The sequence below is a fragment of the Colletotrichum lupini genome, chromosome 8 (assembly GCF_023278565.1).
Source record: "Colletotrichum lupini chromosome 8, complete sequence".
NCBI lineage: Eukaryota > Fungi > Ascomycota > Sordariomycetes > Glomerellales > Glomerellaceae > Colletotrichum > Colletotrichum lupini.
This window is the reverse complement of record NC_064681.1, coordinates 4,316,668-4,334,506: the sequence shown is the minus strand read 5'-3', so window position 1 is coordinate 4,334,506 and position 17,839 is coordinate 4,316,668. Positions and strand designations below refer to the sequence as shown.

The 17,839-nt window shown below is 53.5% G+C and overlaps 4 protein-coding genes and 1 non-coding gene across 5 annotated transcripts; 2 read left to right on the top strand and 3 right to left on the bottom strand.

The window, feature by feature from the left end:
* The first annotated feature begins 688 nt into the window (after positions 1-688).
* CLUP02_tRNA277 lies at positions 689-760 on the top strand. Its single transcript has one exon. It is a non-coding gene; the product is annotated as a tRNA-Met (tRNA).
* Positions 761-3,118: 2,358 nt separating this feature from the next.
* CLUP02_15763 (multicopper oxidase) lies at positions 3,119-5,241 on the top strand (the record flags this gene model as incomplete). The annotated part of the gene is made up of 6 exons (XM_049294687.1): positions 3,119-3,370; positions 3,423-3,501; positions 3,560-3,641; positions 3,706-4,690; positions 4,743-5,160; positions 5,219-5,241. The coding sequence occupies 6 exons, from the start codon at positions 3,119-3,121 to the stop codon at positions 5,239-5,241; spliced, it is 1,839 nt and encodes a 612-aa protein (XP_049151834.1).
* Positions 5,242-5,625: 384 nt separating this feature from the next.
* On the bottom strand, positions 5,626-9,264 carry CLUP02_15762 (male sterility protein; the record flags this gene model as incomplete). The annotated part of the gene is made up of 6 exons (XM_049294686.1): positions 5,626-7,340; positions 7,426-7,910; positions 7,964-8,039; positions 8,093-8,780; positions 8,841-8,876; positions 8,938-9,264. 6 exons carry the CDS (start codon positions 9,262-9,264, stop codon positions 5,626-5,628), a joined length of 3,327 nt encoding a protein of 1,108 aa, XP_049151833.1.
* A 1,805-nt stretch (positions 9,265-11,069) lies between these two features.
* On the bottom strand, positions 11,070-14,494 carry CLUP02_15761 (cytochrome P450; the record flags this gene model as incomplete). Its single annotated transcript, XM_049294685.1, has 4 exons — positions 11,070-11,942; positions 11,996-14,101; positions 14,174-14,310; positions 14,380-14,494. The coding sequence occupies 4 exons, from the start codon at positions 14,492-14,494 to the stop codon at positions 11,070-11,072; spliced, it is 3,231 nt and encodes a 1,076-aa protein (XP_049151832.1).
* Positions 14,495-16,384: 1,890 nt separating this feature from the next.
* Positions 16,385-17,291, bottom strand: CLUP02_15760 (uncharacterized protein; the record flags this gene model as incomplete). Its single annotated transcript, XM_049294684.1, has 2 exons — positions 16,385-17,095; positions 17,169-17,291. The coding sequence occupies 2 exons, from the start codon at positions 17,289-17,291 to the stop codon at positions 16,385-16,387; spliced, it is 834 nt and encodes a 277-aa protein (XP_049151831.1).
* Positions 17,292-17,839: the final 548 nt, after the last annotated feature.

Below are 17,839 nucleotides of genomic sequence, written 5' to 3'. Positions count from 1 at the left end.
ATAGATCGTACTGTTCTACATATTATGTATCAACACGCTGGTTGTTTGTCAACCCGAACCTTGGCTTGGATTCCTCATCGAACACCTCGGACCGTGGTATTTCTCTCAACGCCAACCCATAGGCGCACCAATTGAATGACTGCTTACGAATCGCCACATCAAGATAACAAGGGACTTCTGATTCGGCCCCCGACTTAAAGCAGTTATCCAATGGCATGATCCCATTGCCCCACCCTCTCAGCGACCGGAGGCCCCGATCATTATCCGTGTCGGTAAGGCCCACATCACCGAGAGCAGGGCCCGCTTACGGAGCCGGTCGGGGCATTTGTCTTTATCCTTACCCCAGATCGTCACATTGAGCAAAACATGCTGTGCGACTTTTCTTTCTTAGGCATAGAAAAGAATTCAGACTTTGCAACTCAGGCAAACTCGAGGCAACTCATCAAGGGAGTGGCAGGTGTTTCTCCCCACATATGCCACATGTCTCGAACTCCTAAATTCACATGATGTGAGGCCAATTTCACTCCAGCCCTGAGGCCAAGTCGTGCACTTACCAACGACCCACAAACGCACCCACAAGCACACAAAACTGTAGACATCGTGACTCAACAGAGAACGATCCACAAATCCAAAGCCATAATAAACACCTTGTGCTCTCGCCCTCGACATCGACGAGTACCCATCATCAAGCACAATAGCTCAGGGGTAGAGCGCTGGGCTCATAACCCAGAGGTCCCTGGATCGAAACCAGGTTGTGCTAACAACACTTTTGACTTTTTGGTTTCCTAGTTCTCCAGAATCAGAGTGCACTTGCGCTCTCTTTATATCAAGCACTGGTGGTCCATTTCCACGGATCAGACCGACTTCTTTCTCGATTCTTCCAAGATTCAAAGCATGAGGCCATCACTGACTGTGTTTGGACAAACTAGACAATGTGTAAAACTGCCGGCCTGAGAGTCCTTCAGAGCACGAGTGAAGCATGTTTCTTCAAAAAGTTTTGCCTGGTGGTGTTTGCGCCACCACTGACCGTTCTCTAGCCCTTACGAATTGGTTCATCCCATGTTTCCCAACCCACTTGACCAGGTTTGTCGACTCAAAAGACAGCCGTCCGCCGCCCTCATAAAAGCGCAAGCGCGTATTATCCTCTATCGCAATGTCATTGGGTCAAACTTGAGCCTCATCTTCGCCGACTTGGCTGCAGCTTTTACTTAGCCTAAACATCTCAAATACGCACTTCCGCCCGCCACAAATAAATGCCACACCAAAGAAGGCGAACGGGAATTTCCGGAATGCTTTACAACGCTCATCCAACGTGTACCAGCACCGCGGTTCACGTCAGATTTGACACCCGCACGTCTCCTCTGCTGAGTCCTCAGGTAAGAAAGCAATGTGGCGAGGGAAGACAAGAAATCGGTTACCCGCCCATCGAACAAAGTCGTTTTAGACGTTTTGGTTCGATCCTCGGGCAGAAGATGAAATCCTTCAAAGTTTTCGATGCTCTAACCCTCAGCAGTCCTTCTCATACATCCGCACGGCCAATTTTTCGAGACCGTCGACCGCGCCACATGCGCCGGCCGAGGGTTGGAGGGGCACTGTGCCTAGCTTCGAGCTTCAGCCTTTCTTCTCAGAGGTGAAATGTTCGTGGGGGAAATGGACTGTGAAGCTGAGTAGAGAGAGGACATAGCGAGGCGACAGATGCACGTTGCCGCTTGCCGGTGGCCGAGCGCTCGACATTTTGAGAGGTGACGGCGGTTTTGATACATGATATAGCCACACTGCTCAGACCTTTTTGCTGCCAAACGCAAGATACGCTTTGCTTGCGCAGGGCCAAGACACGGCCGAAGACGACCGCTGCGTTCGACGAATCGACACTATGGGCTGGAGAAAGCACATGAAGGAGCTTGAGCAGCGACATGATTGCCACACGGGAAGACGGGGTCTAGGCCGTGGCGACTTTCTCATATTTGGTAAATCCCGGGGTAGGAGCCGTAGGATCTACCGGCTAGGGAATATCATACAGGATCCTCAACCTGGAGCCGCATGATTTGACAATAAGAGAGACGCCGCGAAACATCCAGCGGCGCTTAGAGACGCGCAGCTGACGAAGAGATTGTGGCTTTTCGAGTTTCCTGATGAATCATCATGCAACCGCCAAACGAGACTCCTCCGTCTCAGCAGACGCGCCTGTCTCTTTCTCTGATGCCGATATACCCTTGGTCACAACGGGAAGTCATACGAACCCGAAGGCCGCCCGAGGGCTGCATGGTGGCGGCCGTCTAACCTGAACCCCCATACCTCTCCTCAGATTGCTTCTCGCCTTGCAGCCTGCCTTCAGTCTGAACTGGTCCCCCTCGCATGCCTGTACTCAGCAACCAGGAGAGCGGACCTTGGTTCCGGCTGCCGGGTAGAAGCGAACATGCATTCAGAGTCACCCACCTCGGGCTTGTCTGACACTCGTGATAACCGCCCACTAAGGCGGCCATGGACCCAAAGACCGCTTGGTACCCGGGACCGACTGTCAGGAACTACACACAATCCAATCCAATCCAACCGCAGTAAACCACACACACGCTCACTCCCACTCAGACAGTTCCAAACATCATCCCATCTTACCTTTGCCTTCCCTCCCCAGCCCGAAGATATTGAAACTAACCCGCCGTCTTGGTGCCGCTCGCCTTGGTATAAAGCTCTCTGGTTGGTACGTGGGTGTGTCTAGGAACGAGCTCCTTCCTTTCCGCGGCGCAAAATCTAACAGTTTCCTACGTTTCGCGACGCTCGACCTAAAAGGCTAGATCACGGTTCGTCCCCGAACGACAGCACCGTGCCCTCTTTCTTAAGGTTAATCAGGCGGTGGCCAATATCACAGCGCAGGTTTTCTACCTTATCTAAAGGTTGCGTCGACCGTTGGAGAGTTGGAATTTCTGGAAGCTCTTCTCTTCTTTTATTACGTCGAACGAACAAGGTTGTGGTAGAGATTAATACTGGGTGGACTAGGTAAGTCGTCTCCTCTTAGAGTGCCACTTCATGAAACGGGATCCTCGTTGACTGACTCCTATGTAGGGCAACTCGAGCAGACATTCATAGCCCTCGGCATACGCATTAGCCAAAGACAGTCAAGATGAAGTCAACACTCTCCAAGAGCGCGCTCTTCTTCCTCTATGGCCTAGCAGCAGCCGTCCCCTCACCGTCGTCCAACACTGGTGTCTCGAGGAGGCAGGACAACGCACAGCCTGGCTCATCAACCCCTGCGGACTCTAACCAAGGGCCTAAGTCTTGCAACACTGCCGACAACAGACAGTGTTGGGTTGAAGGGTTTGATATCAAGACTGCTTACGAGGAGTCCATCCCAGATACTGGTGTGACGAGAGAGGTTGGTTGACGCGTGTACTCTGAGGGTTACACCGTGCTAACGAGTTGGACAGTATGACTTGGTTCTCACCGAGCACACCTCTTTCCAAGGTCAAGATGGCATGACCAAGAACACGGCGATGTTAATCAATGGTAGGCTACAATCTCTCCTTTCTTCCACATCGTTGTGTGCTCACTCAAGCCCTTATAGGTGGCTTCCCTGGCCCGAACATCAAGGCAAATTGGGGTGATAAGATCAAGGTCAGGGTCGTGAACAACTTGAGGACGAATGGGTAAGTAACAGCAGCTATAATGCGCACCCACCTCTAGGATACTGAATCGCTGACAACCCCACAGAACCTCAATGCATTGGCACGGCCTGCGACTTCTGAACAACAACCAGAACGATGGTGTCAACGGTATCACCGAGTGCCCCATCCCGCCAGGAGCCACCAAGACCTACGAGTGGCGTGCCGAGCAGTACGGTTCATCATGGTACCACTCGCATTTCTCCGACCAGTATGCCAACGGTATCGCCGGTACCATTCAGATCGATGGACCTACCTCCAAGAACTACGACGAGGACCTCGGCACCTACTCCATCACGGATTGGTATTACAAGTCTGCCGACGAGATCCGCTCCACCTTTACTGCCCCCGCTGCCGTTCCCGCCAGTGACAATATCCTCTTCAACGGCACCAACATCAACAAGAACGGCGGTGGCAACTACTCCCGCGTGACGCTCAAGAAGGGCAAGTCTCACAAGATCCGCCTCGTCAATATGTCCGTCGACAATACCTTCACGGTGAACCTCGTCGGTCACAAGATGACGGTGACGGGAACCGACTTTGTCCCTGTCAAGCCCTTCGAGACAGACTCACTCTACCTGACCGTCGGCCAGCGCTACGATGTCATCATTGACGCTGACCAGGACGCCAGCAAGGCGTACTGGTTCAACGTCACGTTCCCGTCCAACAGACTGTGCGGCACGTCCAACATGAACAAGCCTGCTGCCATCTTCCAGTATGAGGGTGCGGCAAACGGCCTCATGCCCAAGGATGCCGGCAAGGCGCCCACCGATTCCCAGTGCCAAGACAAGACGGACTTTGAGCCCATCTACAGCGTCGACGTCAACTCTACATCGTTCGCCAAGACACAAGATGATACTCTTGACATTACCGTAGACACGAGCAGGACCACCGGCACTCAGCAGGTCTTCTGGAAGGTCAATGGCCAAAACATGGACATCAACTGGGACCAGCCGACGCTTTCTTACCTCGCCAAGAACAGCACCGACTACCCCGACAACTACAACGTCTTCGAGGTTCCCGCCGACAATGCTGTAAGTTTCCCCGTATCGTCCATCCCGGCACCACCAGCTAACATTATCACAGTGGGCATTCTGGGTCGTCGAGAACCTGTTCCCCGCCCCTCACCCCATGCATCTTCACGGCCACGACTTCTACATCCTAGGCCACTCCGAGCCGGCCTCCAGCGGCCGCGGCGACGGCGTCCGCTTCAACGCGCAGACCGACGTCTCGAAGCTAAACTTCAAGAACCCGACCAGGCGCGACGTGACCACCCTCCCCGGCCGAGGCTGGCTCGTCGTCGCCTTCAAGACGGACAACCCCGGCGCGTGGCTGTTCCATTGCCACATTGCGTGGCACGTCAGCCAGGGTTTGTCGGTGCAGTTCTTGGAGCAGACTGACAAGATTATGGATACTGTCCGGGCTCAGGATATGGATGATATGTGCAACCAGTGGCAGACGTACTCGAAGAAGGCTCCTTACCCCCAGACCGACTCTGGTCTGCGTAAGCTTAAGATGTAAAAAGGCCCTGGATGGTATCACTCATGGGAATTTTGCAAAAGATTGTAATGGACTGTTTGCTTGATTGTCTACTTGTTGGATCATTTGTGGGAATTTGAGTGGCGTAGCGGTCGGAGCATGGTCATGACTGTGGGAAAGAAGGAGCATCATAGATAGAAATAACATTCATGCTAATCATCGTCACTATTACTTCGCAGTCCTGTGTGCTAAATATGGTACATGTTCAGCCTTCGTCTCCCTCAGGATGGTATGATACCTCAATTCGACCTTGAGAGATACTAATCCCGTCTTGTTAGGCACAGATGCTTGCCTTTGCATTTGTACGCCTCGTAGCACTGTACGATGCGATAACTTGACCAAAGGTCTAGCACATGTTTTGAACGAGATTTCGTTCTTGATAACTTGTATTCAATTTGTACAAAACATTTCTAAGCCAAGATCTAGGCCTCTACAAACGACCGACACGAGCCGAAGGGCTCTCAAACTTCCACTGTCTGCACCAATGAGCCATCAGCTCCGGCGTCACAGGTCCAACCGAGCGGAGCGCAGGACTGCAAGCCACAGTTCTCGTAGTATCGTGTGTCCTCGTGTTCGGTATATTTTCTCCCGCAGAAGCAGCGCCTCGATAGAAGTCGACCAGTTTTAAGCCTGGATTTCGATCAGCGCCAAGCGCTCCGGGTGCAGTACGACTTGCTTCCAATCTCTCTACCCATTCCTTGAAGGGGATGAGGTCAGGAAGTTGATTCCTTCCGTAGTATTGCTGGATAGCCGGGACCAGCTTCTCAAATGTTGTGATGGAGGGGTTGCTGCCGTGGAAGTACCCCTCGTGGTAGTCTTTCGACTCCTCAGTCAGGCCGCCGATATCTAGGATCATTTTCGACATTGTCTCAACCGGGACCCAGGCGGTTGTGTTCATACCGGATAGGTGTCGCGGCAACGCCTTGAGAACAAGACTGCTCGCGATAATGGAGGGCAGCCACTCTTGGCGGCTCCAAGCGCCGCCATCAGCAAGCGGCCCAGCAATCTGACCAACACGAACGATAGCCAGAGGGAAGTCTCCGACTTGGGCGGCGTCCTCGAGGACCATGCTAGAGATCAGCTTACTCTGGCCATATCCAAGACCTGAGATACCATATTCCCGCAGGGACTTCTCCGGGACCGGGCCACGGCTTGCATCCCATTTGCTAGTGGTACCAATGGTCGACACGAACACCAGCACGACACGCTTCTCTGCCGTGGCAGCAAAGTCAGCCAAATTGCGACATCCCTTGATGTGCGGTTCAAACGCATCGAGAGGCATGTTGAAGTTGACAGCCCAAGCGTTGTGAACGATGCGGTCCGCCTCTTTAAGGAGGCGAGAGTAGACCTCTTGCGACAACCCCATATTGGTTTGCGACAAGTTGGTGTGGAAGAATTCGACCTTGCCGCTCTCTCCTGGGCTGGCTAGGCCGCGCTCCTTCATGGCGTTGGCCTGCTTTCCGGCACCGCCGTCGGTTGACCTGTTGAAGCAAATGACCTTCTTGACGTGTGGGTTGCGAATCAACTCATCGAGCAGGTAGCATCCCATGTTTCCGGTGGATCCGGTGAGAATGACAGTCTGCTGCTCCTTTGCTGGCTCAGGGCGTCCAGGTTTGGCGTGAATCAGGTTCTGACGAATCTTCTGGTATAGCCTGTCCATTGCTTGGTGATTCTCGCTTTCACTCGCAGTACTACCATTGGCCTTGCCCTGTCCAGATCGCAAAATGTGACCAGCAAGCTGGTGAGGACTAACGTGAGTATACATATCGCGAGCCTCAATAGTCGTATCACTGTAATGCTTATTCGTAGCGCGCAGACTAGCAGTAATGAAACGTGCAGCAGCAATGATTTGCAACGAGTCCATGCCCGCGGCGAAGAAATCAGTGTCAGACTCCAAGTGGGGGACGCCGAGGTGCTCGCGGAGGAGCTTCTCGATGGACTTGCTAAGCGCGGCCTGGGAGCTCAGATCGAGGCGCGGCACCTTCGAGAGGGGAACCTCTCTCGGATTAGCGTAGAGCTCTTCGATCTCATCGGCGTAAAGCTTGATTGTCGCCGATCTCTTGAGGGTGCCCTTGTCCGCCATCAGGAACGGCTTCTCGGGATTGGACACGGTGATCAAGTGCCGAACGATCCGACCGTGCGTAGCTTTTATTCCCGTGTCAGCGCTACGTTTTCTCCAAGGATGGATGGGTGTAAGTGACGTTAGTTTGGGTGTAGTGGAGAGACTTACCAATTGTCTCATTAGCCTCGGCAACTTGCGGCATGATGCGGTCAATCAAGTCGTCAATCTCCTCGTCCGTCTTTGGCTGCACAAAGGGCTCTACGATTAAAGCTGGCTGGAACTTCTGTGCTCCTACTATGAGGGCAGCTTTCACCGCGGGGTTCCCGGCAATGATGTCTTCCATTCTCACGGGGTTGAGCTTCTCCCCGTTGGAAAGATTGATGATGTTGTCGGCACGGCCGTGAAACTTCCAGTGGTGCGGCATTGTCGGGTGAGGCTTGTATAAGTCGCTCGTGGCATACTCCTCTCTATCGGGGAACGTGTAGAAGATGCCCTGGATCGGGATCTGCTTCGACTTTCTGGTGATCACCATCTCGTAAACGTCCTCGTCAGACGTGGCCTTTCGGAACTCGACCCCGGAAAGCTCCTCATTATAGATGAAGTACTGCCACAGTGCCGAGTTCTTTTGATAATAGATGCAGAATGGTAGAGTCCTGGAATTCTCAGCGTGATGCTTCTTGAGATTCAAAGATTCGAAGACACATACTCAGTAGCACCAATAATGTTGAGCAACTTGACACCGTTCCTATATAGAGTGTCACCGGCCTCCTTGTTGAGGGGACCTAGCACGTTGTAAGTACTCAGCCTCTGGTTTCTGTCCTTCACGGGGACGTACCTCCACCAAAGCCAACAAAGTTAAGCTTCTGCAGTACCTCAATTTGATCTGGACGATGGACCATCTCCTCGAGTAGAGATGGAGGTAGCGCCGCGCTCTTCGCACCCGTCGCTTTGAGAATCTCGATGGTAAGATCAGGTGTAAGTGGGCGGTCAGGGAACGGGAAGATGATGGGCTTGTTGCTGAGAACCGCAGTCCCAATGAACCCATAGACGCCTCCGGCGTGGAATAATGGCACTGAACGTGTGAGCTTCCGTGAATGGTAATCGATGGTGCACTCATAGTACTCACTGGGACTGAAGTGTACGTCCGCCAGCGACTCCATTGCCCGCGCGATGGGGATCGTGCCATTCCATTCCGGGAACTGGTGCTGCGCATCCGTCAAGGCGATGGAGCCATGCTTGGTGACAATAGGCTTTGGGAGACCTGTGCTACCGCTGGTGTGGAGGACAAGGAAAGGATCCCATTCTGCATCTGCAGCAGTTTTTGTGTACGGTACGTTTGGTACTTGGGGCTTGGAGAGAATATCGTGCAGAGGCTCGATCTCGATCTGCTTCATGTCCCAGTGTTTTACCCAGAATTCGACAACAGACTGGTGTGATGGCGGACGCACCACCAGTCGGCAGTCAGATAGCTTGAACAGATTCAACTGTGCCTCGAGAGGGTTTCTAGGAGACACGAATAGGGCCTGCTCGGTATCGTGTCAGCAAACTGTGTACATATCAAACTAGCACAAGGAGAAGCTGACCTTGTATCCTGCCTTGATGCAGGCAACGGTCATGATCTACCATCGCGTCAGCTAGGGGTCCAGCAGATCAGACAGAAGATTTTAGCCGTCCACGCACGCAGTATCTTGCATCATTTGGGCCAATGTAGGCAATTGTCGGAAACGTGTTTGGCGCAGGAACTCCGCAGTTGTCTAGAAGGAAGTGCGTGATGTAGTTGATAGCATTCGCAAAATCTCTGTAGGTGACAACTCTCCACCCATCCCGGGGCTCCGACGTGTATGGCGTTGAGAAACACGTCAGGTTAGGCTCGTAAGCAGCCCTCTCGTCAATGATGGACGGGAAAGTCCGCTGTCCACAGACGGAGAGAGTCCTCGGCTCCGTGACTTGAACGGTAGTTGTGGCCATTGTGATTTTCGTCGATGATGATAAATAAGGGTAGAGCATGGCTTCATAGACGCACCATACCAACTCCCGAACTCCAGAAATCGACGAGACCAAAGCGCGCTCATATACTGTTTCCAATCCCTCGGCTGCAGTCTGAAAGTTAAGACGACACGTGACGAATCGTGGTATTTCTAAGCATTTTGAGGGGGAGATAACAAAGAGACTTTAAACCCGCAAGAGTCTATCTGTTGGGATGACCTCTCCGGCGTTCTGGACACAACGTAGTTGCGGTTGTTACAGAGTTCCGCCAGCGGCAGCCTCGGTCGGAGGGTAGGTCTAACTTTCCGTTTCGGCCGCTTATCAGCGTGGATGGCAGAATAAAGCAGCCGATAGGAATGATATTTTCGGGACCGTCTTCGCATAAAGCCTCGATCATTCGGCGCCGAATTGTGACGTACTCAAGTTTTTGGACGAGTGAACGAGGAGATGGCAGCCCACGGCTCTTCTCAAGTGCATGGCTATCCGGATATGAGACGATGAACAATAACATCGACATTATTCCCGATAGATGATATGACTGAGAAGTATCTATACTTCGAATGAGCGCGATGGAAGCCATCTTCCTTGTCTAGGCTTTGTCCTGGGCCAGCTTTGGGCCGATCCTGGACGCCATAGCTGACGGTAGGATGATTCCTCGAAATGACCAGCCTTGAGATTGAACCACTCGCCATCTAAAAACCCGTTCGACACAGAATGGCCGCTTCTCGAGCTCGGGGAAGACGCCGAAGCTCTCGGATGCGATCAAGTCAAGGCTCGTTTCTAGTTTCCTGAGAGAAATCAACGATGTAGCTCTACCTTGCAATATGCTTGCAATATGAGAGACAACAACGTTTCGTCTGAGCTACTGACTCGTTCGAGATCTCCCCGACGCCTCGGCAATTTAATCTTTCTCGTGCGGGGAAGCTCTACATATTGGCCATAGCTTCACGCCAGACAGTGTATGTAGAGTGAAGCTTTCGATCGACGCGAGAGGCCATAGAGGTTGGCCAGAAAATATTGCCGGTGAAGTAAGTAATTTCAGCAGCTCGCAAAGTAGATAAACGAGAAAACAAACCTTCATGGAAGCTTGTGAAGCTTCCAAAGCACTAGTTTCTGCAATGCAACATGCAAAGATCTCACTCATTTGTTACAAAATCGAAGGACGTCAAAAGTAGCGCCGGAACCAGATACCAAACGCGGCCCAGGCTCCCGAAGGAGCAACAAATCTAACACCAAGACACCGTTTATGACACACAGAAAATGGGACCTCCAAGTCTAGGAACCCGGGGACACCTGCAGGACGGCATCGGCACTTGTTAAGGCCCCCCACGGTCCACATGTTAACGTTCTTCAGTCGCGCCGAATCGCATCGGCAATGCTTGTCCTTCTCCCGCGTCCGGACTTCCGGCATCTGGTTTGAGTTTCAGTGGCCGAAGTCAAATTGGTTCCATTGGACTGTCCGTCGGGGGAAGTGGAGCGCGAGCTCCGTCTTGCCGTGAACGGGGAGGCGCCGGTCCCCAATTACTTGATGAGACTGTCAGCTTTCGCTTTTAATGAATGGGCCGATCGTGTTTGTGCGTTCATCTATCACGTTCAGCAAGCGGTAGATCATTGAAAATTACGTACATTGAAATCTCGGTCTCGGATCTTGTTGATGTAGTGGAGGCTTATGTTGGTCAAGGGAGTGCTGAACCACGAATTCAAGGTAATCAATTTGCTTGTTCCACCTGGTATTACATGCTTGTAACCAATGCCCCCCAACTCCTATCCCCTTCTATAGTATGACGATGTAATGAAATCCCATAAGCCGTCGACTTTTCCACCGTCTAATCAAACACATCCGTCACGTAGCGGATATTCCTCAGCGCCTCGAACCATTCCTTGATGCTCTCCTCGTCCGTCTCCACACCCCTGGCCTTCTCCATCTCAACCTTGATCTTGAGCATTGTCTCCTTAGCAGACTCAGCCACACCACGCGAGCCACAAACGTACGCCTTGGAACCCTTCTTCCACAAGTCGACGAGCTCCTCACGATCCTGCCACATGCGATCCTGCACGTGCTTGCATCCCTCGCTCTTATCGCAATCGCGACTGAACGCGCGCCGGACAGAGACGGCACCCATCTCTTCCCACTTGTCAAACTCGTCACGGTACAGATCGTCCTCCTCGGGCGAACGGCATCCGAAGAAGAGCAGCGCGGGCGCGAGGGTGCGGCCCGCTGCGAGCATGGTGGCGCGCTCCTGGATGAAGCCGCGGAAGGGAGCCAGACCGGTGCCGGCGGCGACGCAGACCATGGGCGTGTTCTCGGCATCGGTGGGGAGGCTGAAGGCGGCGTGGGATGGGCGGATGGAGACGTGGAGGCTGTCGCCCTCGGCGAGGGAGTCGAGGTAGGAGGAGGCGACGCCGATGTAGGGGCCCTGGCCTGAGAGAGAGGGCTCGTTGAGGACGGAGAAGGTCAGGGTGACGTTGTTTGGGTGCGCCATCGGCGAAGAGGAGATGGAGTACTGTCTGACGCGCATCGGGGGCATCATGGACAAGAAGACGCCGATCGGCAGGTCGATGGAGGGGTGGCGCTCGAGGAGGTCAAGGACGGAGACACGCTTGCCGCTGACCTCGTCTGCGTAGGCATCGCCTGAGAGGCGGTTCAGCTCGGTCTTGGTGGCCTCGTCCTTTGCGTGCTCTGCGAGAACAAGGATGTTCTGCCATATTGTTAGTATCGATGGTCACGGTAGGTAAAGAGGATGGCTCTTACTCTTCTAGTAGCAGGCTGCGAAAGCTCAACGTAAGAGCTCAAGAGGTCGTTGGCGGGCACGGAAGTATCGACAGGGAGAGAGGTAGGTCCGTCGGTCTTGATGCTAAGGTGGGCATCACGGGCGATGTGGAAACGACGCATGGCACGGTAGACAGTCTCCTTGGGGTTGATGGGCAGAACGGCAAGATAGTCGCCAGCAGTGTAGGTCATGTCCTCGGGGAGCTTGATCTCAACATGCTTCTTGATGCTCTTGGGGTCGCTGCCCTTGGTGAGCGTCGCGGTCTTGGTGACGGTGGCCTCCTTGACGTCCTGGCGCAGGGTCGAGGTTCTGGGGTTGCTGATGACAACACCCAGTCCCTTGGTCTTGCTGTCCTCGGCAGAAGAAGTTGTCTTGTACTTGCTGGTCAATGAGGGCCAGAGAGTCTCATCCTCCCATGACTCAAAGTTGGTGAAGACCTCGCCGCTCGATACATCCGTCAGACCAACTTCGGCCAGGCGAGTCGCACCGAGCTGCTCGAGGGTAGTGTCGACCAACTTGGGAACACGGTGGAAAGTCTGAACCCAATCCTTGTGGCCGCAGCCAAAGACGGCGTAGGAAACGTCCTTGAGAGGGGACTTGGCCTTGTCCTGTCCCTCGATCCAGGCCACGAAGTGGCCAGCATTATCGGGAGGCTGGCCCTCGTACGACGCTGTGATGATAACAACGGGTTGGTCAGTAGGAAGGCTGCCGTTGGCGCTGTCCAGGCAGTCGATCTTGGTGGCGCGGAAGCCGTGGGATGCGGCATCGGAGGCAACGCGCTGCGCCAAAGCCTCGCAGGTTCCGCTGTTGGATCCGTAGAGGATCGTCAAAGGCATTCCCGTCTCGGCGCCGGCGGCAGCTCCGTTGGCCTTGGCCTGCTCGGCGGGCTTCTCGCGCTCGGCGAGACCGGCCAGGCGGCGCTCCAGAGTCGTCGGGGTGAGGTTGTCGCGAAGGATGGCGCGCATGTGCATGTCCTTGGGCTTGATGGTAAGGGTCTGCTTGACGCCAAAATGGTAGTTGGGGTCCAGCACAAAGTTGAAGTTCTGGAGAAGCATGACCATGACCAAAAGGGCCTCTTGCCAGGCAAAGGGGCGACCGATGCATCCTCTCATGCCGTTGCCGAACGGCTTCCAGCAGTTGGGGAACTCCTTGGTGATGCGGTTAAAGTTCTCGTCCATCATGCGCTCGGGCTTGAACTCGTTGGCGTCCTCGCCAAAGACTAGGGGATCGAGCTGGGATTTGGCAAGGAGGTTGACAATGGTCTCGCCTGCGGCCACGGGGTACTTGCCACCAAGCACGGTATCTTCAAACGCCTCAACTGAGAAGACGGGGATCGTGGCGTTGACACGCAGGGTCTCGCGGAGCACACCGTTGATGTAGGGCAGCTTAGACATGTGGTCGACCTTGATCTGTCCCTTGCCAACAACTTCGTCGACCTCCTGCTGGGCCTTGCGGTACGCCTCGGGGTGCTTCAGCAGCTGGTAGAAAGCGAATGACAAGAGTCCTGACGTCGTTTCGTGACCGGCGATGAGGAATGTGATCAAGTTATCCATGATACTCTCGTCCGTCATCTTCTTCCCGGTCTTCGGGTCAACTCCCTCAAGCATGGCCGTGAGCAAATCCCGGCGATCGCTCTTCCCTTCCTTCCTTGACTCGAGAACTTCTCTGGCCGTGGTTCTGAGGGTGTCAATGTCCTGCTGGAACTTCTGGTCCTTTGCGCTGTAGAACATGGCCGGGAGCGGGAGACGACGCGACTTATTACCGGCTTCGGTCAAAAAGTCGCCCATGGCCTCAATGAAGGGATGAAGAACGGGTGAGTAGTAGCTGTTGAATCGGTATCCCATTGAGCATAGGGCCAATGTGTCGAGCGTCAATCGCGTGAAATCGTCCGTCACCATGATTGCCGATTCGGGGCCGTATCGCGCCCATTTTAATGCCAGCTGGGTAGCGATGTCGTGCATCTCATCGAACATGCCGCGAATCGAAAGAGGGCCGAAGGCGGGCATGAGCACGCGGTGAGCGATGCCCCAGTTCTCCTCGCCCATTTTCGCTGTGAAGAGTCCATCGTGGACACCTGCTCTGACTTGCTATTCGGGAATGAGTATGACCACCGTGTACATGTACAGACTAATGATATGAGTCTAGCTTGGCAAACTCACATTTAATGCCGAGTTCACGGACTTCTTGAACCGCTTCTCATCGCAAGTTTCATTCACGAGCTGCTGTGTCGAGACCAGGACAATTGAACGTCCTGGGAATCTCAATCGGTAAACCTCGCCTTCAGGGGCGCATGTCACTGTCAGCTGCACGCCATGAATAAGATAAGAGGGTCTGGCTCGCATGAGTCAGGGGGTTCATCACTCACCATACTGGTCCGCAAGAGACATCATAGATCCCAGGGGAAATTCAGAGTCGATCTCGTTGAGGTTGCCGAGGAATGGCAGTCCGCCGGGCTCTGGGATCGGTACTGTTTCCGACATGTTGTGTACCTATGTATGTGTTTATCTATTCGTATGCGTATATTGTGAGTGTCGAGGGTGTGGTCTTGGTCCTCGAGCGTTGTTGGTCAGTCAGCTAACTGAAAGATTTGAATGCTTCTATGTGGTGAGACAAAATCCAGCAACAGGAGGGGATATCGGCCTGATAATATTCAAATTCGAGAATCGCCTGAGCCCCTCCAATTCATGTATGTGGCTAATCTCTCGAGCTTGTCAAGCGTTATGCCTCGGTCCCATTCTCATGCGTGGAGCACGAGGATGAACGCTGATATCATGGCCGAAAAAAGATTTCCCATTTTCCCACTTTTTTCGCTCACGGCAAGTTGAGCGACAGGTGGGCCAATCCCGGTCATCTCAATGGTCGAGATGAACGCAATCGTGCGGATTCGAGCCAGCTTCGTAGCCCAGCTCGGCCATCCCGTCCGTCCCCGTCTCTAGTGAAACATGGCATTCGGCGCCAGTCCAATTCCGCGCCGACTTGCTTCAAGCGTTCTCTGCCCTATGGAATGCCAGCAAAGTAAGCAGTGACACTTGGCCACTGAGTCGGGGGGCTCTATAGACTCTTGGAGTGTTGCATTTGTTGGTGGGCGGTGAAGCCAGGGGTTCTTTTCACTCCCGTCCCCCCCATGCAACGAGACGGATTTGGCATCCTCGTCCCGCGATCTTGGTCCATAACACTGTATGTACTGTCTAATAACGTGAAGGCACTTCGTTTAATGATTAGACGGATCTCATAGAATCAGTGCCGAAGAGACCGACTGATGAGACCATTCCCAGTGCGAATCTAACCAGAAACCAACGCGCCCGCCCACCGGCACCCACCCGTGTGCTACCACGGCGCCACCCACCTCCCAACCCATTGGATCCCAAGACTAAGGCCGCCAGGGTGGTTTAGTCCCGAGATCCGTCGCCTGCGAGCATCTACGGCGCAGCAATGGACAGCTGCCGCCGTTATTACGGCGAATTCTCACAGCCCATTTGCCGGCCGTCGAGTTGCCCCATCCCGCTCCGTCGGCCAAACCGATGCTTTTTGCCCTCCCGCCCCGGGTCAAGGCAGTCAACGGGTTCGTTCGGCGGACATGACGCCGTGCGCCCGCCATTGATGATGGAGTCCTCTCGGAGTCCAGTGAGGTTTCCGTTGAAAGCGGCTGCCCGTTGTACGGAAGACTAGAAAAGTACTCGTCCGTCAGCGACTCATCGTCAATTCCACCACTGCCAACGTAACCCCACGCGACCTTGCATTCCCTCTCGTACGTTCGTTCTCGCTTGCCTGTTTGCGGGGAACAGAGACACCATGACGCAGGGAGACGCCTTCTTGGCGCGTCAGTGTACGAACTTGGAGCACGAGAGTTTAGGACTGCAGCGGCGCAGATCAGGAAAAGATCCGGTGCGCTGACACGTACACGAAGCTAGTTCCATGCAGGCCAGGAAGTGGGATGTAAGCACAAATTCACCGCCGGCCTTTGGACCCAAGCTCCCAACTCCTGCGGGACTAGTATGGAGTTTTGGATGTCGGTTTTCCTGGAGAATTGGTTGAATCACGATAGAGCCAATCGAGGTTTTTGTATTTCAAGTGCTGGTGACAATATGTCTCAAATTGTGATTTACGCCATATGAGCTGAGGCTTTCGGGCTCTTTCGAGGGATTATGCATGATCCAGAGAGTGGTTCGATAATAGGGCAAACTCTGCATGAATTAACCTCCTCGATCGACATTTAGCCACAACCCAAACTATGGATGTCTCCGCGAGAGTTCACAATCGCAGGGCTACAGCTGCCTTTCGCAGGGAATTGTCTTCCCGCTCTAAATGCAACTAAGGCTTTCTCGAAGTCTAAAGCTATTGGATTGAGTGCGAAGCTGAGAAAATCTGCTTCATCGCCACCAGAGGTCGGTGTATCTGCCGAGAGCGACCTCACCAGGCTCGAAAAGACCATGCACGGAATCCCAGCCGGATTTGAGCTGGGCTACGGGCAGCCATTTCAATCTAAGCCGTTCCACTTCGGCCGACTTGGCTTCGTCGGCCGGCAGCAAGCCACATCTAGACAAGGCCCGCTCCGGAGGCACCGTTCTTCGACCGTTCTTGAAAACGTATCTAGCAATTGACGATGCAAAGACAGCCTTCTGAGGATCTTTAGTCTCAATTCCTCCGTGTTTGTTCTTCTTTTTCCTCGGGCCTGGTTGCATCGCGTACTCCCCCGGCACAAATACATCTGCTTTGACAAAGTGTGACACGAGATATATCCACTTCTCATCCCATGATAGCACTCGCGTCCATAGCTCGTACTTTTCGTAGGGCGCAATCTCCTTAAGCCAGACGCACTGCACGCTGCCGAGGATCATGATGAAGTGCTTAGGTCCTGGGAACGGGTTGAAAGGTTCCCGGAAGAGCACTAGGCTGATGTTGCCGCGTGACATGTCGAGGTCCGTAAAGTAGGTCGAGTTAGACTTGTGCATATTGTAGTCACACTCCAGTAGCGGCGATCGCGTCGCGGAGATGGCTGGGAGGAAGAGGCACCGTGGGCTTAGGTACTTTGGAGGCGCGTTGTCTGTTAGACGTCGGATAAAGGCGCGTAGGAATCGGATCTGCGAGATGTGACTTAGCTGCGGAAATCCTTGGTGGGAGCTTGTTTAGAGCTGTCCGTTGTTTTCCACTTACGGTCCAGAAAAAGTGCCAATTCTTGATGTTGGCGAGGGCGAGTCCGATCAAGAATGATCTGACGCTTAGGAGCGACAAGGCCATCTGTCCGCAAGAGACCAAATGGTTCCAAAGATCCGTCATAGTCAACAACTCGCAACGACTAGGGACTTAGGCACTTTGAAAGATCTTTCTTCAATAAACCCTGTTGTTTCAGTGGATTTGGAGTGTTGCTGATTTCGATTTCCAGCGAGGTTGTTCGTCCGCCCCTTTCGGCATTGGACTTGATTAAATACCTTTGTAGCGAAGCTCCATATTGGGCATTTACATTTATTGACTCTTCACAAAGATTCAGAAACGACCCACGTCTGTTGAGATATCATCGAGCCAGTTGTTGAGGGCTTCGTCCATCGACAACTAAACTGAGTGTTTGGAGTAACCAAGTACATTGTACCCCGCCTGGGAGCCTCAAGGAACAGCAAGAACGGGTCATCGCCCAAAACAGAAGCCAAAGCCGCATTGAAAATTGATGATTCTTGGTTTATACAGAAACTTCTTCTGACGGAAAGATGCCCCCTTCGAGTCGAGAGACAAACGGCCCTCGGCTGGATGTGGGCCCTTGAGCTCAGGGTTGACTTGCATCAGACCGAGTAGCCCGTCTTGTAAGTTCAGCATGGCTCAGCTAGATTCTT